Below are 26,100 nucleotides of genomic sequence, written 5' to 3' on the forward strand. Positions count from 1 at the left end.
TGAACTTTCTAATTAGGCTTAAAAACGATGAGCAGTTGATTAATGAAGAACATTTTTTAAAACATCATCATTTGGGCTTGGTGTCTATGTACATGTTATTTTTGTAACGGATTGTTGTAAATCTTCAGGAACTGTTACAAAACCCCTTATTTGTCCCTTTGTTTGTGAGGATTTAGTTGCTATGTGTGTTAAATGGTTTATAACGCAGTGACTTTTATCCATCTGTTCAGCTGTGATTGGAAGGGCGTTGATATTTCTCTCAGGTGTAGTGAAGCTGTGCAGAATTGTGTGACTTAAATGTCATGGGCACCCTCCAACTTTGTACAGTTCACTGTTATGCAAAGCAAAGATAGCACAGGAAGAGATTTCATTAATTTCACTGATACATTTTCAGAGTGGGAGAGCCGTTAAGTTTTATATACTAAGGATGCTAAATTTTTTTTAATAGCTACATGGGAATTTGTGTGTTAAATGATGGCACTATACTATTTTCCTCTTCAGTTTTCCAGTATTTTGCTACTTAAGCTCTCAGCGTGGTCATAGAAAGAAAAGTTTAGACTGTTATTTTGAGAAGACTATTTTTCTGTGCTTGCCAGAATTCTTGTACACTTAGAGAGGTGTGTAGACTCTGAATTGGATTTCACCAACCTAAAATGCTACGGTTGATACTTAGTGCCCTTCTTGCACAGAAATTATTTTGTGGATGGATTCTTTAGGCCTTTGGATCTCTGAAGATGTCAGTACTAGTCGATTACGTGGTAGGTAAGGCCTCGTGTTTAATCTGTTTATGAAAAAATTAATCTTAACGTTGTTCTTTTGGATTTTGCCTTCCACTGCAAAAAGTAATACTGTGAAGAACATGAGATCCACACTAGTTTTAAATTACAGCTGATTTAAACCTATGGTGGTATTAAATACCTATATTGTTTTCTGACTTGAATGAATTCTCTAGTACTGGTATGTGGCTGTAATCCTGTCGAGTTGGTTTTCAATTGACTAAGCTATAACCTGGCAACCGTACGCACTTTCATGAATCTGTTTAAAATATATTCTGACATTCTTAAATATATTTTGTCTAAACTTGTTAACTGAAGAGTTTTAGCGTTAGATGACGAAAAGCAAGTTGCAGTAACTATGAATAAATAAGTTTTGGTAAGAATGGTGAGCAGATTTTCAAAGGATCAGCACTTAAAAGGAGCCTTTTATGTTCTTAATAGATAACATCTGAGACAAAAATAACACTGTTTTGTCTAGATTTCAGTTACCTCTCATCTTATTTACTGTAAGGACTCCTCTCTGGCCTTATATTCAGAAAGCTGTTACGAATACAGTTGTTTAAACTCATAATTTTAACCCCGTCATCTTCTCCGTGCATCCCCTTCCCTACTCCATGGCACCCTCATTATGAAGGAAGGTCTTGACCTTTGCCATCTTCCAGTCACTGTTTAAGAGTTGCTCCGGCTTCCTCAGCCATAGATGACAGGTTTCCTTGCTTGTCATGTTTTCACAGAGACTTTTATGCTTCCTTCTGCTTCCCTGGGAGGAGATCCTTATAACTAGATATATACATCACTGTCCGTAATACTCGCTCATAAAATTGTCTTTTTTCATGGTGTTTACATAAAACTTAGCTATAGTTGATACCTTTCTCTTAAGATACCCTTTCTTTTGGTGATGTCTACCCATCTCAGTGTGTGTTGTCATCTGCCTGTCTCTCTGTAATCCACTTACGGTGGATTCTGTGGATTACTGCCGTGTTCTTGGATTGTAAAATTGCTGGGTAAGGTCGTTGTATTTGTTCTGTACTTATGTAGCACCTTCCGCAACACTTGATTCTGATTCAAGACTGTTACAGAAAATAGTCAAAAAGTGTGGCTGTTGCTTACTCGTGGTTTCTTATTTGTGGGTAAAACTGCCTGGAATTCATGTATAAAATATCACACTTAGTTCATAAAGAACTTTTTTGGCAAGTCTTGAGCTTGCACTAAGTAGCATTTTCAGAATTTTACATTGTCAAATACTGTTTTACCAAGAAACATGTGCTAAGAGCAGAAAACAAAGAATAGCTAACATCCAAATATATTTAGTAATTTTTTGGATAAATTAGTTTTGCTGTGATCAGGCAGTTTTGTCTTTCCTCTGAAGGTGTTGAATTTTATTTTGAAAAACTTTACAAGAACTTGCTCTTCAAAATTTCACATTAGACTATTGGTAGAAACAGAATTTGCTTTTTAAAATGCAGCTTATGTACAGAAAAACTACTAACTCAAGCAGCTGCTTCAATTTAGCTCAACAAAGCTCAAATGTTGAATACTTACTGTTCAACTAAAGGAGCTATCTAAAGGCACGGTGATTATACTTGCACGCTTCTCTAGGAGATATGATGAAAGCATTATTTGCTTAATACTAGATATTGCTTTCAAGATACAAGGGGCTTCAAGATGTAAGGAATATTATAATAATACTGTTCTTAGACATATTCAGTATATGGTAACATTTAAAATATCTAATCTGTGATTTACTGTATAAACAAGAGGAGCATCTGTTCCTAAAACATTAATGCACATTATGTTATCCTTTTAAATCTTTCACAATAGAGTTACTGTCCTGTCTTTAATATGAAAGGCGAAAAAAATCAAGCCCTCTCATCTTTGTGGTATAAGAATGTCCCATTCAGCATTACTATGGCGCTTTAAAAGCGGATATTTTTAAAAAGCCTATGCTAAAGCCAAGACTTTGAAATTACTAAGAAAGAAACACACTGTCCTTAGTATCTCCCAAACATGTGGAATGCTCTTGAGCAGAGCTCCATGAAAGCTGTTTTAAAGTGATAGAAAGAAAATGGCAAGATCCATTGATTTAGAATTTGGTTCAGTGAACTTTACCCTTGATACGCTGACATATGATGTTTGGCACCACATAGGGTAGTTTTGTATCATGTCTGCTTTCTTGGCATTCCTTTTACTGCATTTTAAGACTATTAAAAATGTAAACCTGCATATTTTTTGAGAAGATAAGAGAAAGCTGGTCTCCATAGTGTGCTAATTAAAGGGGGAATAATCTTTTTCCAAATGAAATTTAGTCACATATTGTCTCTTTGTATTCGAAACAATCATTTTACAATAGTAGTATTAAGTAGTGCTCAGAATTTACTTTCCAAATGCGAATCCAAGCAGCTATTTGCATGAGGCCCAGACTTTTCTGTCCACAGGATTTTTCAGTTTACTGAAAGATCAAATCTTGCATGTTATATGATCATTTGCAGCACTTGGCTTTTTTCTGCCAAGCTCCTTATGACCAGATACAGGAGGGAATGACCTTTTAAATTGCAAACTTTTTGTGCCCTAAAACAATATTGTATGTAGCTGATGTGAAGACACTGATGAGACTTCAGGAGCTTCAGTGACTCGTTAAAGCCAAAGAAAACTATAGAGATCGAATTGCTTTGATTTTTAAATTTTTAAAATTTTATTATTATTGGTAGCAAACGAATGAACAGTGGTTTCTTCCAGGTATCTGTCACGGTGATGTCTGGAATCAACAGTCTGGTCCACTGTGTAAAGTTAAATGTTAAGAAAAAGGCAATAAACAAGAAAGTGGGCAAAATCTAAATTAGAAATCTGATTTCTGTCATGAAATGCATTTTCTCAGTGTTTAAAAAGCCTTCTAAATCCACGGATTTTAATTTTCCCCAATTTATCTGGATTTTTTTTTTTTAGCTGATGGGTTTAGATTACAGATGATCGCATAGTCTTAATTTTCTACTTCCGTTGAATAAATTCCCTGGCCTTCCATGAGTCATAAAGTAAGTGAATCTCCTCTTTCTCTCATGGCTTTAACCGCATACTAAAACTGAGGCTTTATTTTTAACAAACTAGTAATCTTGCTGGTGTTATGCTGAGACTTCGATGCACACCATAGTATTTGCTGAGCCAAGTACGCTTTGGTACTGCATACCCGTCTCTGTTCCTTTGTGCTCTGTGTTGTCTGTCAGACAGCTGAAGAAACCGTGAGGGCAGGGCAGTGCAAGATATATTTTCAGAATATTTTGTACAGTGTACCAGCTCTCTAACCACGAGGGCTTAGAAGTTAACTGGAACTGTGTCTCCTGTAGCCAAATCCTTTGTGTCATATAGAAGATTTTACCTGGAGCATGCAATTCTTCTGGCTAGCTTTCTTTTATATTTACATGCAAGTTAAATCTTTTTTTTCTCCCCCCTCCACCCCAAGAATAGTCACGCAAAAAAACCCCAGTTCTGTGTCCAGGGCTGATGTTTGTGGATGTGTGTGTTGTACGCTTCTTTTTGCCAGAACTCCCAGCATCTTAACTGCTTTTTGTGGTGGGAAGAGGTTTTGGTGAGCATAGCTTTAAAGCTAGTTCTTTAACTTTTCTTTTTGCACAAGCTTTAAATCAAATTGCTAGATTTGTGGGTTAACATATAGCTCATTGTCACTCTGCTCCTTATTTAATGATTGTTAGTTAATTAAGTCAGTGCTCTGTAGCTTGTCAGTTCATCACTACCCCTGTGAACTCTTGCAGGAGCAAAGGACTTGGACTAATTGGCAGAAGTTTATTTAAAAAGATGATGATGAATTTTCTACACAACAGCCAAAATATTATTTAATTTCTCTAAAATGGGGGTTTATTTTTGTAGGTTAGTATTTGGTGGTTTTTTTTGTTTGTTTGTTTTTTTTTTTAAAAAAAAGCTCTAATTAATCTTTCTGCCTTTGTACTGCAGCTACTTCTCTGCTGCAAATGCCAGATTTGCACCCAGCCTTGTTAGTAAAATAAACACAACTACTCTGAATAATGGAACATGTTAATTCAGGTGTTTATGTGGGCAGGTGTTTCCTTTTGTTTTTCCTTGGTTTAAAGAAGTGACTGACAGCACCTAGCGAGAGCTTTGCTTCTGTTCACACTGCTAATGCTCCCATGTCAAAGTAGGGGAGTGTACCCCAATGGAAAGATGTAACGGGTAAGTGTCTGCCATCTCCCCAGGCAGAAAAACACACACACACGTCTAGAATGAGTCTGAAAGCCACAGTGACTCTTGTTTGGTTTTTATTCTCTTGATGTAGGGTTTCTTGATACTAACCTTAAGGCTGGCTCGTCCCGTTTCCATAGAAATGCTTGTTTGCGTAGCGGCCCCAGCTGCCTCTCCTCTTCTCACACATCCCTGCAGAAACAGAGGAACGGTCAGCTGGGTTGTGAGATAAAAGAAATGGACTTAATACAGTAAAAAAGATTTGAAAACGGCGTTGAAAAGTGAACTAGTTCTGGATTCAGTAGGATGGAGATAAAGGCAAATTTTCTGATCTCTAAAAAAAAAAACCATTGAAGAGGAGCTAGAAATTAGACTGTCTGTCATTGAAATGAGCTTCTGAGTACAGAGAAGAAATCAGATAAAAATGTCAGGACTTTTAACACTGGAAGGAGAAATGATCAAGAGCCACTTCTCTGATGATATAACATTTGGTGTAAAGAAACTCAAGGAAGTACCTTTCCACATAGCACTCAAAATGCAGTGAGGCCATTAGGAAAAGTAAGGAAAGAAAAATCCTTCAGGGCAGAACAAAAAAGGTGTGCGATTAACTGAGTTACAGATGAGTGTGTGCATTTATGCTTCGTTATCTTAAAGAAAAGCGTGTTCTTTGACTGACTGTATTCTTCCTCCCCAAACCCATCACGTGTTATGTGTGTTTTAGTAGCCTTTAAGGAATAGAAGCAGCTGTGTATGGGTGTACAGTGCCTAGCGGAGTCCTGACTCAGTATCTGGCTATTGCAACTTATGTACTAAATAACCTGACTCATCTAGATTCTATGTAGATATTACTTGTAACGCTGATAATACACGTAAAGAACCATTTCAGTAAGCATAAAAGGTTGTTTGAGTGCTAGGAGCTTCAAATTATGCACCTTTAATCAATAGTGGGTTTGTACTTAATAGTTCAGAGAGAACTTCCATCAAGCTCCCACTCTTTTTTCCTCTTAGTCTGTCTTCTCCCATACCACCCCTCTTGGGCAGAGCAGTTCTGCCTCCCTCATAACTGGCACTGCACTTTCTCTTTTCACCAGTTTTTTGTGTGCCAGTCTCTTCATATTTGCTGTATGCAAAGTGCCAGGTGCGTTGGCAGGCCGAGAGGAATTATTTTTAAATACGATAAGGAATAGTTTAGCTTTTGTGCCCTCAAGTAGCTGCAGTGAGACAGTAGAGTCATGGTTAACTTTAGTCATGCAAGTTCCACTTAATGCAAAATGATTATAAAGCAAATTCCCTTTTCTGTTGAAGCCTTTAAAGCAGGAGGAAAATGCAAGAGATAATTTAATGTGGGACTTGTGTTCATAGGTCAGAATAACAAGATAGTGTCTATTTTCCAGGCTGTTAGCAATAAAAGAACAGTTGCATGTGGTAAAAACAGTATGTTCTGGATTCCGTGCCAGTAAAAAACAAAAAAACAAAAAAACAAAAAAAAGAAGAAAAAGGAGATTATTTTGCAAATTGAAAAAAATCTTTGTTTCATGTAGGTTGATAGCATTTGTTAAACAAGATTGCAGGTGAAGGGTGTTCCTAAGTACTAATAACTCTTCTAATAGTAATTCTGTGAACTGGTAAGAAAGTAAGATTTGGATAGGATGTAGGATCGTTTACTAAGCCTTCCTAGAATTTCTTTAAAAAAACTTAACGCATTTATCCAGAGATGTTTTTGCTTTGTCAGCTCTGCCCAAATTTTTATAGAACAGTCAATTTATCTTCAGGAACAGACTGTTGTTTTCCCTGATAACGTTAACCAGACTTGTGGTGAGGCCAGACACAATGGCATTCAAAACAAGTCATAATTAATCTGAACCACCTTCTTTTTCAGATGGCACCTGGTACTGGGAGCAGAAAACAGCTAGTGTGCCCTAATACCTAGTTAGAATGAAAAGTAAGGTTCAAATAAAAGATATATATGAAAAAATTCCAAGTGTATAAAAATATATTCAGAATAGAGCATTATGTTCTGATTTCAACATGAGGGACTAGCTGCTACATATATCAGCAGTAAATATTTTTCCTTACAAATTATTATAGTTGATAATCAGATGTTTATAATGATATATGGGTATTGCATAATCTAACATTTGCTTCATGCTGTCATTATTCATTGCAATAAACTTGCATCTGACATGTGGTATGACTCAACCCAAAGGTCATGTTGGAAAAGTGTTTTTTAGTGTTTGAGTTGCTTTTATGTTCTATTTTATTGCATACTTTTGGCTTGTAGTCTAGTATAATGCAGGCTGCTTAACTTGTGCCAGTACTCGGAAATAAAGATGCTGCTTGCTCAGGGGTCTGCTCAGTGTGAAGAGGATGTGCTCATCTGTCTGAACTCCATCACCTTGTCTGGGGACTGGAAGGGTTATGAAAACCAGGAATTTGTGACTTTGTATATACCATGAAATGCTACTTTAAAGACATTTAATGAAAGATAAATCATGTAATTGAATTACCTGGTCACATTTTTACCAGTGTGTGAAACAATGAGATACAGTAAAGCTCCAGTACGGAAGGACTGAGTGACCCCTAAGTCAGGAAGCTTTGTTTTACTCCACAAAGTTGAGCAAACATAGAAATCAAATCCAAATGGTCTGTGTCAGAGAATGCTGAAGTGCTGGAATGTTGCTCTCTCCAGTTCCTATTAGCATTGTCAAGATTTGTACTGGAAATTTTGTTCTTATCTGAAATGAGTCTCCTCCTAGGTCCTGTGTTGCATCCTCCACTTCGGTAGGGATTGATCATTCTTACGAGTTCTGTTCTGGTTTCTGGTCAGTCTTGAATCCACTAACTTCTGGCATTGTCTGCAAAGATTAATTTACAGGGAGGACTTAGTGTTCGTCTTAAAATGAAAAGGTTTTTTTCCCACCAAACTGAGAGGCTGGGATAGAAATCAGAAAACTTTATGTATAAAATGTACGTCTGTGTATACACAAGAGAAGTTACGTACAGTTCTGCTGCTGCTCACCTTAGACTTGAATAGAAGGGAAGATGCACTTGGTAAATGATAAGTAACTGATTCATTATCTTTAGGTTGTTCCTTGGTAAACTCTGTGTTTAGGAAATAGTGTAGATTACTGGCCACTAAACTTGAAGAAAGACGAAAATTTTGTTTGGGGTCTCTGGCTACATTTTGAATGATTGTCATTGCTTGAAATACTCTAAGTGATTAAATACATTACTGCTTTAATTTCTTAAATTTATAATCTTACTTAGACTCATTCTGATGCTTTTGGGGGAAAATATGGTTCAAAGCTGTTAGCTTCTTGAAATTAGCTGTACTTTTAAGAATATTATGGTGGTGTAGTAATCTTCATTTTTAGGGGATGACTAACTTGATGAATGAGAACACTGTGAATATAGTATGCTCCTTCAGCTGTTGGCCTCTAGTATGAGACACTTTAAAAAGATAATAGAGAGCAGGTTAGGCTGGACTAATGGCACCAGTTCCTCAGTAGGCCAGAACATTAATGGCAGTAACTTTTGGTCACCGTTGGGGCAGATTTGAGAATAACTTTTTATCTGTAGCAAATCTTGTGAGCCCTTAGTCACGCTACATTTTAAAGAAGTTTATGGAGACCGTGAAGAAAATTAGAATTGCTCATGATAACTTAGGAAATGTTGACTGTAACTTGAACCCGACTGTTTCATTCTGTGCCACAGTTAGACTTTCCACAATCTCTTGTTTTTAGAGGATTACCCCAATGGGACGTGGCTTGGAGATGAAAATAATCCTGAGATGCGGGTCCGTTGCCCCATCACCCCTGCTGACATGCTGCACATCAGCACGAACTGCCGCACAGCTGAGAAGATGGCACTGACATTGCTCGATTATCTCTTCCATCGGGAAATTCAGGCCATCTCCAACCTTTCGGGCCAGGGGAAGCATGGGAAGAAGCAGCTTGACCCTCTCATGATTTACGGAATTCGCTGTGAGTATAACACTGAAACTTTTGTATTTATACCATATAGATAAGGCAGAAACTGTCTGCTACTTGCAGTTAAAAACTGTTTTGTAAGAATGGAGTAGGTATTGCTGTTAGACAGATGTTTTCTAAGCCTTTGTGAAGGAATCCTAATGGGCTCGTTTAATTTAACTTGCTGTGGGTGTTTACCAGAAATTCCTCAGTCTTGAAATCTGAATTCAGATTTCTTTGCAACTACCAGCTGGGAGCACAAGTGTAGTAAATGCCAGAGAAATACTATTTTCTCAGATAATGGGACAAATAATAAAACAAATTACACATATTTAAATGTTGTTCAAGTATTCAAAATAGTATGGTCTCGACTCTTAGTTTTTTACTTCCCGTTTATGTGTATTATTTCAAAAGACTAGCTGACGTTGAGATGGAGGAAATTTTCAGTCTCTACTAAAGGAGAGATTAAGTATCATAAAGTTTGTGGATTCGTAACAGGAATGTGTATGATGTGAATGTATTTCTGTCTGCTTCAGTGTGCGTGAGTCTCTTGGTTATTAAAGCTGTTGTGGAGTAATGAACAGATACTACTTATACTGAAGATGCAATTTTTGGCAATTCAAAAGGAATCCAATGTGTTTCACATCTTGAATATAGTAGACATAGCCACTAGTTTTAAGTGAAGAATCTGGACATATGCATTTTGCTCTGAGATGGTGATTTCTAATAGGGAATTACTCGGTGAATACATCGAGGACAGCCAAGTCTGTTGAAAAAAAAATTCATTATGAATTTCTTTATGAAAAAATATTTTCCAGCAAAAGAGGTAGGTGAAGGGCTCTCAAACAGCCAAGCATCTGACACAAGTGTACAGCTCTTGTGTGGTACCTTTGCTATGCATGCAAAGAGGAAACAGATTGAAATGTTAGTGCAGAATGAAGAGAGAGTCTAAAAATGACCAACTTTACTAGTTGGACTAGATTTTAATATACTAATAGGTCTCACTGTTAAAAGATTCTTTATAGTCACATCTTATGTAGGTCAGCCATGGATTAGTAGAGTGGGAATAATACGTTGTACTAGAGTCTTTAGTGTGCAGTTGCCAATTTGAAATGCCAATTAAGGCTTAAGAACATAGCCAGAGAGAGCTTATTTTGACTGGTGTTTGAAGAACTTGATGTTTTGTTTTTAATGCTTCTGTTAGGGCAGTGTGTTTGATAGTTACATGGAAGAAAATGTGAAGAATATTCGATGAGACTGCTGTGCTTGCTTGACGCTGAACTGAGCTGAGGAAATACAGTCCTGTTGACCTGCTTTTGTTTCTAGTAATTAGCTGGCTGTCTCAGGGAAATTGTTAGGCAAAACTAACCCATTCAGTTTGCTGCATTAAGCCAATTTTTTGTCCCGTTACATATGTGAAGCAGAAGACTTCAGGTTTCTGTATGAAATATATATTTTGAAGGGAGATTATGGATCAAAGTGAGTTTGATCTCCAAAACCTTTTTAGCTATTGATCTCGCCAATGCAAGTGACCTTGTCCATTGTGTTTTTAACATTTAGATTTCTGTTGGCATTAGTTTTTAGAAACATAAAGAACTGACTAGCCTTCTTCCCTTGTTCCACTGTTAAAGCCAGTCACTAGCAACCCTTTTCCCCATCCCTTAAATCTGTGCACACAAACCAGATGAGTGAGTTTATAATTATTTGTGTAGGAAGAACAGGGTTTTGAAAATGTGAGCATGGGGAAGGAATGTGCTCATGTGACTGAATGCTCAAGCTAGGGATTATGTCATTTATATGAGGCATTCTGACCATGAAGAAATTGGATTATAGAAGTGATCCCTGCAGCTGGAAAAGGTCTGCAGTGTCAGAAATGTAACGGCAGTGGATCACAAGCAGCAGTGTTCGGAATGATGGGCACATGACACCAAAGGCACAGACAGTGGTTCCTAAGCACAGTTCGGAAGGTTTTGGGATCCAGGTCTATGAAGCATAGCTTTATTTCTTCACATTGACTAGCATGTTGCTTTTGGGAATTAGTCCATAACAAACTAGGGCTGGTTTATGCCTTCTGGAAAAAATACACCCCATGTGAACCTGACCAGAGTTTACTTTTTTTAGGTGCCCAAATATTAATGGATATTGAGCTTTGCTATCAGCATGACAAAGAATCTTGTGGCAACAAATGATAAAAATGCATGTAAACTTGATGAAGCAGCAAATTTAATAGTAAAAACATTGGTCTAGAAATGATGATTTCATGTAATAACTGAGTATGTCACCATTGTGAATAATTAAGTTGAAATATGATTTCGGTAGCCTGTTTATGAATTTGCTGCGATGTGACTGAGCATATGGATGACTCATAACTTTTGGGGATGAGATTCTGGCCGTGTTCACTTCAGTGGCAGAACTCCTGGTGAGTTCAGCTCTGCCCTGATTTCATCCCCCACACTTGTGTGAGAGGTGCTGGGAAGAGCCCTGCCATGCCACAGCCACTTTGCTTTACCAGTCCACACACCATCTGTTTTTTATTGGTGAAGTGTTCCATAAAATCTACCAAAAATTGAGTGCAGTGCTAGCATGGGAACTAAATTAGGTCGTTGTCCTAACAATGTGGCTTGCTTCTGCTCTGAGCAGTAATACTTTGATGCATTATTTTAAAGTTAAATGAAAAATCTAATGTCATCAGCCTCTTATTTCCCAATCATAGCTAGAAAAGCTCAAGCCAATATAAAGGATTTTATTTTCCCTTTTGTTTTGAGTTTCTTGAAGTTTGTCAGTGGAAAGATATTCCTTTTTTTTTTTTTTTAGAAGAAAAAGAAAACACCAACCAAATCTCTATTTAATAGGGAGAATATTTTGTATAATATGCAGAAACTATAGAAAATGATGAGTTGTATGTTTATTTAAAATTCTTGATATACTGCATAAGGTTTACCGCAAGAGAGATGAAAGTTTATCTTTGGAAGTATAAATTTTCACTTGTGGTATAAATTTGCTTGTGGGGTGGCAGTGGTATTTAGAGAGTTTTTGGGCAAGAAACCAAAATGACTTAAACACACTATATGTCATTAAGTAGCTCATTACTTCAGCCCTGCTAAAAATGTAGACATTTTCTGGTGAAATATGATATAAGGACATCCACACTTGTAATTTTCTTTGTGTAACAAAAAAATGAAGGTTTAGCTCTTTTGAGATTTTTATAGCAATCTCCACAATCTGTTTGAAAAAGCAGATTTCCCAATTCAGAATTCTACGGTTTTAAGAAACTTTATGACACAAAGGATGATTTTACGTGTCGTCCTGGAAAAAATTGAGAGGGGATTTCTGAAGTTCATAAAAGAAAATCTGTCAGTAGTTCTTTAAGTAATTAAATTAAACCAAAATAACATTAGTTATTTCCTCTGTGTGTAACTTCGTTAGCGTGTCATGTCTGTGTAAGCCTCTTGTATCTGCACATGTGTTTTTGCAGACTCTCATCAATCATTTTTTAACATATTTGTCAGTTTTGGTTAGTTATGGGAAGGGGATAGAAGGTCAGTACCTACACATTAAATGCAGAACGAGTGGTTGGGTGGAGGAAGGAGATGCAGATTCACTAATTGTGTTAAAGGGAACCTGTGCCCTTAGTTCAGCTGTATTATTGGACACCAGAAATCCTCTTTTGGCTCCACACAGTCATCCGTTGCTTGGGCAACTATTGATGCGTGTTGAAATAACTCTTGCATTAGTGACATGATGATTGTTTAAAAAAAATCCCCCAAACAAGAACTAAAAACCCCACCAAAAAGCCCCAGTACCCGCAGAGGGGAGGGCACTGTGGTGAAGGATGTATGAGCACTGTTAGAACCAGCTTGGGACTATTCTGTTGAATTTTCCCATCCTCTTGCAAGACTACTTCCTAGAACGAATGTGTGCCCATTTCCATTCATGAGTTAACATTTATTTCATCCAGAATATGCTTCTGTCATTTAAATAACATAGAAAAAAAGTGCTCTCTGAAAATACCTTATGCTAAAGTCTGATTTTTAACTATATGGTAAATTCTGTATATTCTGTTTCAAATGGTACATTACCTTTTAAGATGCAATTCATTTTTAAGAGACAATGAAAAATATCGACTAGAAAAAAAAAAAAGGTAATCAAAGCTTGGTCTTTCTATTGTGGCGTAATATTGCTTCCAGCAATGATGGGGCCACTTTTCTACTGTACTAGTTGAAAGAGATGTTAATACACTTTGATAGAAGAGTGAAACGTAGCTACGTCCTCTTCTGAGGGCTGTTCAAACAGAATTAAGCACTATACTGCTTTATAAAATTCACTGACACAATAGTGCTTGAGAAGCAGACCACCCGCATTTGTTTAATAGGAAACACATTGGGCTCCTGCTTGATTGTGTAATGTATGTCAGTTAGATCAGTGTATGTATATATATATTCATGCACATAACCCAAACATCGTGTAGGTTGGGCCAGTTTAATCAACTTGTGTCATGTAAAGGCTGCGGATCGCAGTAAGTCACTACTGTTTCAGCTTCTCGTTTGCTTTTAATGAAGATTTTGATTTTAATAGCAACGCAGGATAAACAACAAATATACCACATTTTGTTCAGTCTTTCTTAAGCATTCTCATGCTTTGAAATACTGGAGGAAGGGTATAGTAAGTTGCTTCTCGTAGACAAACTGTTAGCTGTAACGTTTCTCACCAGAGGACCTGTTTTATGTGGTACTGCAGACTATTATACTGAGTGTTTCATATAACTAAACGTTACAGTTACTGAAGATGTACAGTGTAAATACAGAATGTATTTAGTATTTTCTGTTTGTTTTCATTTTTCCACTTAAAAGCTTTTTTTATTGCTGTATTTTTATAAATTATACCCATTTTTCCTTTTATATCCTTCTTTTCCTTCCTAATCTTTGTATACTTTTTTTTTGCACTCTCTCTGTCTTGCTTTCATTTCCTGTTTATAATTCTGGGCTTCGTGTGTTTCATTTCTGAATATTGTACTAGTCATTAACTGTCCGAGTGTATACTGTATGTACAATGATTTAAAACAGTGTTATACCTAGACGCAACGGAGATTGCTCAAAGTCTTGCTTATCAGCAATTGTAGACATGCATCTAGACCTTGGATTCCATCAGGACACTGTTGGAGAACGTCAAGAAAAATTAATAATTTTTCCGATTGGCGTTTTGTCCTATGTGTTTAATATTTCATCATCACTAGAAACCGATGAATTTCTGTAACTTGGATCGTTATGACTACATTGCTAATTGTCATTTCGATCCGTCCCCCCTGACAGGCCAACTAACTCAAGATTCAGTCACGCTCCGGATACGCTGGAGGTTTGGGGGAAAGAGGAATGGGTTAGTGGCAGTGCTCAAGCTAGTGATTTGTTGAGGATCTCTGTCTTCTGTTTAACCCGTGCTTCTGTTTGTTCATTATATAGGACATTAACTAATCTTCCAAGCTATAGTAGTATGAAAAGCAGTTGTGTGGTTTGTATCCGCATGGATGAGCTAATCTTGTGGTCACTGGAAATACTACTTGCCAACATTTTCTTCTCCTAGTAATAAATACCACGGACTGTAGCTCTTTGGAAATAAAGATTTGCTTCAGCCTCTTCCTTTGAGGACTGTGGTGTTCTTAGATGCTGTGGTGCATTTCTCCTCAAGTGCCAGGTCATGGCTTAGAGGTAGGACGGAATTCATTTTACAGTTTTGAAGCGTTGAGTATAAGCAGGCAAGAATTTGCCCAGTTCTGCAGCATCATGCCTCTGGCAGATAGGGGAGTCGAAGCAGGTTCTCCCGAGCTGTGTGCTATTCAAAACATCCACTCAATCTCACCAAGCGGACCATCTCCATCTGACAGTGTCAGAAAAGCTGTGTTGTGATTCATTCTGAAGGCCCTGAGAGTGGTGATGGTTGTTGGAGAACAACTTGGGAAGAGAGGAGGGAGAGTTTGCAGAGGTGTTGAACTATCTCATCCTCAAGAAGAGAGCGAGAAGCAAAGTCTGAGACTTTAGCACATCTTTAAATGCAAAGAAGTGAAAGAAAGCATTTCTGCTGTGCTTTTCTCATACCTCAAAAGCATTAATTTTTTTTTTGTGCAGCACCCTCGGGAAAGGCCTTGTGATGCAGAGGTGCTGCTTTTTTTCAAACATGTTGTCTTCCTCGGAGCTGCAAAAGTCTGGCTCCAGTTCCAAATGGCTGCTTCTTTGTGAATCAATTAAATGCCGCCACATGGAGGGAAGTGATAACCTCTTTTGAGGCTAGGCAAGAAGATAATGCGAGAACCCATTGAGTTTATCTCAGCACCGCAGTTCTCATAAATGGCATCAATGCTGGCACTTGCTTACTGACTTTATGTAAGCACTCTAATTTAATGCTGGCTGTTGTTTCCTTCTTTCCTGGGCACTTATGTTTATTTCAATTACTTTCCTGGCCAGTTACTGTTTAATAAACTGAAATAAAGGCAGCAGTTTGGGGAAGTAAAATAAATTGTTGGCAGTGGGTTTTCTCTCTCCTTCTCACACTTCTCTTGTTCTTGCATTATACAAGCGATGAATTTAATTTTCCATTCTTGAACGTAAGCAGCTGCTTAGCCTGTCAGTCGCAACTGTGCATGTAACTTGATTGTGCATGATGTGCTGTCAGGCATCTGCGAGTTCGTAGGCTCTACAGAAAGAAGTAATACATTAGGTCACTTGGACCATTTCTCTCCAGCTGATGCGCAGTTGTTCCTTCCAGTCATTTCTTTTCCGCTTTGGCCAGACTTATTTAAAGTACGTGCTGAAGTGCGCAGGTCCTCGCTTCTCGAGAGGCAGCTAAAAACATTCAGATAAGTCTCAAGTGTGAAAGCACTTTTCTCAGTGTCTTTAAGTGTTCCTTTGAGAGTGTATCATGAAAAAAAGGGGCAAATTGAGTAATTTGTAAGGAAGATTTGCTCATTGGGAAAGTTACTGCTTCAAGTATGGTAACTGAATTGAAGGAGTGCCGTTCCGTTCTAATGAAAATCAAGGGTGTCTTGCGTGGATTTCAGAAGTTTTTACATATTCATGTATTAAGCCCCCAAACCTCACGTCAACAAGAAGAATTGGACCATTCATAATCAATGTGTTGAGTGTGATGTCCAAGGATCACCCTTATCAGTACTGAAGATCCATCCAAACTGTGAAATTACAAGTGAAATAAAAGACTCTTTGTATCACGGTTGTACTAATCACTTGTTTTCTTTGGGCTGATTCCTCCATACATGGAACTTCTCCAGTGTTATGACTGTCTGCAGGGTAGTTACTCCAGTGTGCAGTTGTGGTGTCCCTTTAGGGCCGAATTCAGAAGGATGCAGCGTGTGCTTTACTCTCACCAGCTGTAGGGGAGGCTGGTGGTTACCCAGCATCACTCAGGCTCAGTCCCTGCATAAATAAAATATCCTAATGAACTTCCAATGGACTCCAGACAAGAAATATTTTCTTTACTATTGAAGGCCTATAAATGTCAAAATTGAACTTTCATGGTGTGGTTTTAGAAGACGTGAAGAGTCTCTAAGAAAGTATTTAATCCCTGACATTTTGGGAGGAAAAGCGGCTCAGCCACCAAACGCAGATTGATCCGCGCGAAAATAATGTACATTCATCTGGAAAACTCATTGCTGCACGCAAGGAGAGCTGTGATTTCACAAAATGTCGTAAACGGAATTCCAGAAAGTTGCATAGCTTTTCCTTTCCTGGCTTTGAACTTTCTTTTCTCCATTTCACAAGGGTTAAAAAGTGAAGTGAGGAGATGCCTCAAGCTGACTGCAAGTAAAATGTAAATAAATTCCCGCAGCGTTCAGGTTTCTGTCGTGCCAGGCCTTTCCAAACCCACAAGCTCCTTCGGAAGGGGAGAAATTTTCGTTGTTGATTCATAAGTGAGTTTTTCTTGGCGGCACGTGTGGTGGTGTTTGCCATCCAGATGGGCTCCCGAGGCACTGCGGTGAGGGCTTATGTAACGGGATGTCTCGGGAAAGGGGGTGGTTAAAGCAACAACCCTCCTTTTTCCATCGGTTCTGCTGCCGGTTCTGTCAGATCACATTGTGCTGCTGTGTGAAAGACAAACAGCTGTTTAATCAACTTCTCTGTAAAATTGTGGCTATCAAAAATGACCTGATGTGTGGTTTCTGGCAGCGACTCCTTAAAATCAGAGGCATTTATTTCGATCAAGCGTTATTACTTCAATTTAGGTGATTCCATTTGTTTTGAGCATCAGACTTTGATTTCAAACAGTAAGTTGATCCTTTGGCAATAAACTCATCATATACTTAGGTATGTTCCATCCCAAAACAGAATGACGTCTGATAAACCTCGTGGGATTGTTTCTCCCAGTGAGTAAAAGAAATAGCAAGATCTTTGCTTGCTGACTGATCATAAATAAATGCTCTGACGTTTTGAGTGTGCAAAACTAAAAGGTAAATTTAACTGAAGGCTTAAAAGCGTGATATCCTGTAAGTGTGTTTTTATTATGCAAAAAGAATGTAATAGTTATCATGAGTGTGTTAGGTATTTTATTTGGAAGGTGATAGTTAGTGGCGGGGTAAGTCAAACCAGTGTTGGAATCTGTAGGTCCTACTCTTCATGAAAAGCCATTTCAGATGAAAATGCCTGCACAGTCTGTATGGAAAGCTGCCACTGCAATTTTTAGCTGTACAGCTATAACTATGAAGTATGCAATTTTGCTTTCATACTGAGTCCCAAATGTTGCATGAATGTATGTATTTTGGGGAGGAAATGAAATGTGGATCTTTTTTTTTTTTCAATGTATCTTGTTTTATTTGCTGTGTCTTTGGATTTTTGCAAGATGGTTTTTTGAGCAAGCAATGTGTTTTCTTTCTAAAATGAGGGAAAAATAGAAGTAAATTTGTGTCGTTTGTCCAGTATCATCATAGTGGAGTATCTCTTATGTAACTCTTGAATTGTAGAAAGTCTGTACTATAGATGACATAGGCTTTTTTATTTTCACATTGTAAAACCTTTGATTTGGTCTAGAATTATTTTCTTGTGGGGTTGATTCGTTTGACGAGTTAGACGCTTCACGTTTGTGATAATTATACTCTGGTTATTAAACTGTTACTCCTATGCAGCTGTTGATATTCTGTCACAATCAGAGACATGTGCTCTAAAGATCCCTACGGGAATGCCTTACGGGCACTGCTGAACCTGCCGCGTGGAACTCGCTTTGACCAAAGCGTGCAGCCAGGAACATCAAAAATACTCTATTTCTGTAGTGATTAATTCACTCACTTCCATTTCCCAGCGTCTCTCTGGTTCTGCAGTTCTTGCTAACCTTTTGTAGCACTTGGCGTGTGCTGAGAGGGAGTCAGAGACTGAGCAAACATACACATGCACGGATAAAAATGCTGTCGTTTCTTCCCAGAATGGTAAATGTGACGCTCCACTGGATGGCATTATTTGCATGCTTATGGCTGTCTCTTGACGAGTCAAAATAAAACAGGTTCTGCTCTTTGTAAAATAAATAAAAATAGACTGGTTTTCCAGAAAGGTGGCAAAGTGTGTTAGAATGTAAGAACTCCTCTGTTTTAGAAGAGGATATATTGGTAGAATTTGCAGATTCTAGATGCTAATTAATTTTATTTGTTGTTTTTGAAACTTCTCATAGGGTCTTGGAGACCTGCATGGGTCCTTCTAATTTATAGTACAAGGGGATTTAAAATAATTTTTAATTTCATGTTTCTTCTGGTTCTGTGATTTGTTAGAAATGAAATATTCAAGCACATGTTCTAAATAAATATTAATAAAAGATTTGGACAAATTAACTTTTAATAAAATAATTACATATTAAATATTCTGATAACTGGAAGCTAGCTATTGCTTCTTTTAAGGAACAGTACATTGCTAGAATGAAATCTGAGCTAGATCTGCATATGGGCATCAAGAAGGTGTTTACTTTTCTTGTGTAACGTTTGGTTTCAAAACGCTTTAAATCTTTTAAAATTCTGTGTTTTAAATCTTTTAAACATTCTGTGTTTACAGAGAGTAAGAGCAGAGAAAAAGAAACCTCATGCCTTTTGAGTTGTACTGCTTTCTCATAACTTTTTTTTTTTTAAAAAGCCACAACAAACAACCAAACAAAAAAATATCTGGATGTTGAAGACTACATATTTTACCCAAACCAATAAAACTTTGAGCAATCACTTGTAGAAGGCGAATGGTCTCTTGCAGTAGGCCTTTGACCTGGTATGTTTGAGACAAATGCAGGAAATAAATGTATTTACAGCCATCTGTCTGCATCCACCAAATCATTGGGTCTGCAGCTTCAGATTGACAGAGCTGTAAAGGTTGAAGCAGTGAACAATTCACTTTTACATTTCAAATCACAAAGTGAGCTTGTACGTGCAAACACTTTTAATGCTGTTTGGTAGATATTTTAAAATAAGTTCATTTCTGAAATGTTTCCTCAACGTGATAGAGTAATTTGACATTATTGAGGAAAACCTTGCCTATTCTTTCAAATGGTTTAGTGTTCTATTTGCATAGAATTGTAATCAGCAGATTGTCTAAACAGTGTAATTAGCATTTTATAAATAGTTGCTGATTGTGGTTTAACACTTCTGGCTTTCTTTTGATGCTGGTACATCAAAATACACCCTTTTGAGCCCCAGAAGTATTCCTGCCAGACATATTTAATTTGAACTTGGCTTTGTTTTAGGAGCTCAGATGAGAAAACATTGTTGTAAATTGCTGGTTTTCTTGAAATGACTAAACCATGCAGCTTTCGTGTACGTTAGAAAGGAGATTTTCATTCTAAAAGGGAAGCAATGGCTGATAGGATGTTACCTCAACCCATCCTGTTCTTGAACTTGGGGAATTTATGGTAGTCATAGTTTGGGTCAGACGGTGGCTTGGTAATGGTAAGACCTGTGTTACTGGGATTTTGGTAATGGTAAGACCTGTGTTACTGGGATTTTGGTAATGGTAAGACCTGTCTTACTGGGATTTTGGTAATGGTAAGACCTGTCTTACTGGGATTTTGGTAATGGTAAGACCTGTCTTACTGGGATTTTGGTAATGGTAAGACCTGTCTTACTGGGATTTTGGTAATGGTAAGACCTGTCTTACTGGGATTTTGGTAATGGTAAGACCTGTCTTACTGGGATTTTGGTAATGGTAAGACCTGTCTTACTGGGATTTTGGTAATGGTAAGACCTGTCTTACTGGGATTTTGGTAATGGTAAGACCTGTCTTACTGGGATTTTGGTAATGGTAAGACCTGTCTTACTGGGATTTTGGTAATGGTAAGACCTGTCTTACTGGGATTTTGGTAATGGTAAGACCTGTCTTACTGGGATTTTGGTAATGGTAAGACCTGTCTTACTGGGATTTTGGTAATGGTAAGACCTGTCTTACTGGGATTTTGGGGAGCGGGGCTGGGATGCTGATAGGCTGCTGTCAGTTCAGTCTGCAGGTCAACAGTCTCACAGTTGTCTTGTAAAGGTATGAAAATACAGTGCTTAGAGTCTGGTTCCTTAATGTGCTGATGCAGGTATTTATGTAACACCCACATCATAATGGCATCTGGAAGCCAAGAGAATTATGCAATATGAACAATACACCCCTGGAAAAAACATTTTTCAGTGTCCTTAAAGTTAGTCCTTATTCCCTAATTTGTCTAATCCTGTGCTGACACACACGTTCACACACAGTGAAGACCACTGACGTTTTTCACATCTGGACTGTTTCCTTGAACATGCCTGGCTTTTTCAAGTGTGTTCTTAGTGGTATTTATGCATCTCCTTCCTCTCTTACCATAACAGATTTAATTTTCTTACTGTAGGTAAACAGTTTCTAGGTATTTGTTGTAAAACAGTTGTAAAATTAGCAATTATCTGTGTTGTCATGAAGTTAAGACTCCTCGTGATCTCTAGTATAGAGTTCATGTTGTCCAAATAGGGATTGGATTAAGATTGAATTTTGAGGTTTATATATTACTATAACTTGTTTCAGGGTATGCTAAAATAATCTGTTTTCTATGGAATCTGTTTGCAGAAATCCTCTTTAACCATATCTTCTGTATCTAGGAAAACAGGGCGCTGCTTTTCTTTAAAAGCTGACAGTTGAAAGTTTCCTGAAAAAGTTCAGATTTTGTGAACTTGATTTTGCTTGGGGTTTTTTTATATTTCACTGTTTAAAATATTCTACTTGTTAACAGGTTTAGTAAATCCTTCTTTAGGTATGTGTAGTGCAATAGGATTTCATTGTATTTGAGGCTGTTCGTAAGTACCTCTGAGTATCATTTGTACTCTAACATGTGCTCTCTAGTCTCTAGTAGTCTATAAATTTATAGCTGTTTGAAAGATATGGATGTAATAGTTAAACAAAGGAACTGTTGAAATAAAATGGAAAGCAGAGTAATTGCTTGGTAGCAGAATTTTCCTTCCCTCCTCTGTCTCTCTCCCAAGTTCTTAGCAGCTCCCCCCATCTCTTTTTGGATGTCGTGTAGCCTGTGGCTGAGGACAGGGTTACAGGTAGTGATTTCCCGGTGACATGACTGATGCTCACAAACCTGTGACACCGGAGAAGCTGCCAAGGTTCTGCCATCCCACTGGTCACCAGGTGACTTTCCCTTGAATGACAACGGTGTTGCCCTCCCCTCCTGCATCCCTTTGCCCAAGCCTAAACACTTCTGAGTTTCGGAGGGGGAAACTGCCTCCCAGCTGTGGAGATTGTACACCTCCCTCCCAGCTGTCACACGAGTAAACAATTACTCTTTTAAAAATTGTTTCAATATGGTCAATGCGTGATCATAATTATGTTTGAAGAATTGAAGCCTGAAGGCGCAAGGAGTAACTTCAGAGGTGCTTAATTTTTTTCCTCCACTGTTCCAATATTTAGTACAGCAGATTTTGTTGTCATATGCTATTCGTTTAATAAAAGGAACTCCAAATGTATGACCCTTCTGTGAAAAAATGTGTTTTGTTAGCCAAACCCCCAAATAATCGCCCCTCTTCATGATTCTGTGCAGGCAGAATCTGAAGCCCTTGTTTTTCATAATATCCATCCATATTCTTGTCAATAAAAAAAAAAAATAATCTGTTCATCAGTTTAAGCATTTGAAATTTGAATGTGACATCCTGTTGCTTTTTCTCTAGACTTTAACAATTATGTTGAATTTGAAAATGGAAGGAACAGTTAACCAAATCAGTTTGGATTACACATTTAATGTAAATATGTCTTTATTTTATACATGTGGCTGTTAAATTTTCTGATGGTAACACTCTTCCTAATCTTTCAAAATATAACCATCACAGAGGGAAAGTCTGTGCCATCTCAGTATAAAGGGCAGCAAAGGGAGCTCTGCCAAGTGCATGAAAATAATGATTTACCTTTTAATTTTCTAAAGAAATCTGGTATTCATGGAGAGTGGGAATCAGCACAACGTAGCCATATCCAAGTGCAAGCTATTGACATGAAGTTTGTTTTTTAGGAGGCTGATTTTTGAATGCAGTATCAAGATGGAATATTTCATGTCTGGTTTTGATATTACAAATGTCTTCTCTTTCTCCACAATTTGTTCTTAATTAAATTTCTTTACAATTTAATGTTTTATGTGGATTGTTTCGTCTGCTGACTGACTTCTGACCTTTAAGAAGGAGAGGATTACTTTCTCAGGAACATTGTTTTCCTGGGGTTTTCTTTTTTTTTTCGAATTAGCCCTGTTTTTAAAAAACCCAACCCTTTCTCCTTGTATTTTGTAGATTAGATACCCCAAAAGTTTGGGAACATATAGTCATTTCAGACAGCATTGCCGACAATCTTTGTGTTTGTACCAGATCATCTTCACTGCATTTCCAGGCTTTTTTTTTTTTTTTTTTTTCTTTGAACCACAAAAAGATTCATTTTGTGGTGCACAAGAAACATTCTAGAACGTGTTGTCTCAGTTGTCTTTTTAGTTTTATAGGAACTTTGGCAAAAATGTGCTGTGTTTCTAATGTAGGGTATGGAAGGGCAAAATGTCGTGTGATGCACCTGTTGGATTTTAAAGCTGACTTGAATTTTCCCGATGCCCACATGCCTTCCTCTTAAGCTTTTGCTTGGACGTTTTTGAACGTTGGTTCTTTCTTGCAAACCAAAGTGATTTGCTCATTGCACGTTTTGGAATAGCTCTTGTCTCTGAATTCTTTGTGCAGACCTTTTTGTCTTCCAAGCTGCTGGTAGTATGTATCTGGTCTATAGAAATCAGTCAAGCTCTTGCGATTTATTGAATAAGTGAACTATTTTAAGTCTCTGGTGTGTTTTCATAGAAAGCTTTGTTTAGGAAGTGAGACTCCCAAAGAAAGCAAACTTTGGACTCTTAAATGTTTAAAAACAAGCACATCCTTTGTGTTGGATGTTACCGGCAACCATCCATTGTCCTAAATAAAAAGATCACTAAAAACACAGTCAGCCATCCTTAGATGATCTAAATCCTTTACTTCACTCTTGTGTAAATGCATCTGTCTTCCAAAATACTGTTGTCATTTTGCCAAAGTGCTGAATTATATTGCTGAAGGTATTTTTTTATGTGTTTTTAGCAGGGTTGTTATGTGGCTCATAGATAAGTGTGCTGCTTACAAATGACAATGCTTCATGCTGCTTTGCACCAGCAAATGCTCTGAAAAAAGTCAAATCCCTCCTCACTGAATTATTGCTGTCCTTTCTAATATGGACTTCCCCAATTTAAATGTCTCATTTGCAGTATCTTGCTTTAGTGTTCTGCCTTTTTGACTTTTTCTGGTATTTGACATGCTCAGAATGAGACAGCTGAAGGCTCTCCTGCGTGTGATCATTTATGGATAGAGAACAGAAAGTCAGCACGCTTCAGTTTTCTGATATTGTTTGCATATGTTTTTGGGATGTATCTCTCTGCTACAGGTAAAACATATTTCTAATGTTATGGTGAACTTCTTATCTACTTAAAAAACCACTCCACTGTTGTTAGCGTTAAATTTTTCTTCAGTCATCAGTGGACTGTTATGAAATGTGGTTGCTAAAGACCTGTTCGTAGAATAACATTTTAGATTGTAATACCAACTGGATAGATTTATACATCTGAAATTCATTAAACCTTTATATCAGCTGTCTTTGTACTTAAGGGCTAATTTTTCATGCCTAGTTTGCACATGCAGTTACTGTGACCGAGTATACAGTTATGGTAAAAATCTGTGCAAACAGCAGGCGTTTTGTCTATACCAGTTTTACGTCTTCGACCACCATAACAGCTAAGTAGGAACTTCATGAATAAGCTAAAAGAAAATAAGCACGCCTGGCTCTGAAAATCGGTGCCTGATGTGTTAGGTCTCCCTAGCCTGAAATCTTCTTCTCTGATTCTACCCTGTTCAGCTTGTTGCCAGTTTTCCACACTTTCCTCTGGACTCGTGTTCCCTCCATGAAGGTAGTGGCGTCTCTATCCAGTATTCCACGGCCATTCCTTACCACGTTGATTAAATGATAGTTTTTGTCATCATTAAATAGAAGACAGTCTTTTCCTGTCTTCCCTCAACAGAGCGATTTCTGGGATGTTTTATGTCACAGCTTCGGCACTCGTCTTCCTTAAGCTCTTGTCCAACATGGCTTGGGTCTCCTAGTAGGAACAGCTCGCTGCACCTGAGACTGTCTTGTCCCAAATAACTTACATTGGCTTTGATTTCTCTTTGGATTAAGTGACATCCAGGAATATCCTGTGGATTACGCTGTAATAGTTAAAAAATTTCTAGCTGGGCTCCTTTTCTACGAGAGTTTTCTCTGACCTGCAGTTGATTCAGTCGCTTCTCTAAACAGAGCAGCATACAATGTGAAAGTCATTAAAATGTATTTGTGAATGAAGTATGGATGTTTTTTTCAAAATAACCACAGAGCATGTGACTGTGTTTTATGTAGGACTACACAAGTACTTTTGTATGTACTGACAGCTGAAGTCGTATAAAGAGTTAAAGCACAACTATTTTTATTGGACATTACTGCAAACCTTTATAAACCCATTTCTCTGTGTAGTGCATATTAGTAATATATTACACTGAAAAATGTGGTCTCAGTGTTCACAATACAGAATGTGCTTTCCTTTTGCTGACACCCATGGAAAGGAAACTGTTGCACAGCAGCAGATGATAATTTCAGTCGATTTTCCTCCTTTCCTACTCCCACGCCCTTTTTGGAGACATGGTGTAGGGGTTGTAAAGCAATCTCTAAGTACCCTGCTTGCTGTCACTTGCCACTGAGGAGTCTTGGGCCTTTAAAGCACTTTTGGAATCAGCTTTTTGATGCCAGTGTTTTCCTCCTGTATATTGTCTACTTTATTTCAAATTGCTTTTTGAGCAGATCTATAAATTTAGAGCACTGGAAACTAAATGTGTTTAAAAACTGATGATGACTTAAGAGATACAGTGCTCAGCTTGACTATGTTAGATCAGTAACCTGCAAATTTCAGCTTCTGAGGACTCTGGGTTCATTTGTAATACAAAGGAAAGTACAAAGCTGTTAGTTTGTGCAGACCTGGAATTTTGCAGCTGTAGGCTTAAATCATTTCTCTTACAAGAGCAGCCCGTAGCCTTTTTGTAAGACTATACAACAGCTTAAGCAAGTACCTCACAGGATCAGGACCCTATTTGAGAGTAAGGTTGAAAACCTAGTAGGTTGAAAAGATTATTTTACTTTGCAGGGTATGAAAAGCAACTGATACCGAAAGGAAAATAAGAATCTCAAAGATACCCTTCAAGCATAGTCATGTTGAGCAAAAGGATATATTACAGCTTTGGGTTGTTTTTTTAACTGCAGTATTGCACATTTAATCTGGAAAGTTTAGAAGTACTGAAGTTTTAAAGAATGTTAAGTGTTCAGATAGTTCTGTTTTAACTCACAGGTTTTGAACCTTTGGGTTTAATTTTTCAAGTGTTTTTTCTGCAGTCGTGAGGTTTATAAATGTCTCTTAACACACAGCGAAATGCTCTCAACTCTTGATGCTTTAAGCAAAATATAAATCACTCTGAAGCTTACATTGAAATGGTAAAAGTATGTAGCAATGAGGAGTACCTTGAAACAGCTGACAATGCACAACACATTTCCCTCCCAGTTTTAAAGCCATTTGTCCAGATGTTGAAGCCAATATTTCTT

General features: G+C 37.7%; 1 protein-coding gene across 1 annotated transcript in view; it reads left to right on the top strand.

Annotated features, from left to right (window-relative positions):
- Positions 1-26,100, top strand: part of BANP (BTG3 associated nuclear protein) — a 153,817-nt gene that overhangs the window by 41,617 nt on the left and 86,100 nt on the right. The window contains exon 7 of the mRNA XM_074913085.1: positions 8,729-8,968. Within this exon, the coding sequence (XP_074769186.1) occupies positions 8,729-8,968 (240 nt within the window). The remainder of the gene's footprint in view (positions 1-8,728; positions 8,969-26,100) is intronic.

This window comes from Athene noctua, chromosome 9 (genome assembly GCF_965140245.1).
Source record: "Athene noctua chromosome 9, bAthNoc1.hap1.1, whole genome shotgun sequence".
Taxonomy (NCBI): Eukaryota; Metazoa; Chordata; class Aves; order Strigiformes; family Strigidae; genus Athene; species Athene noctua.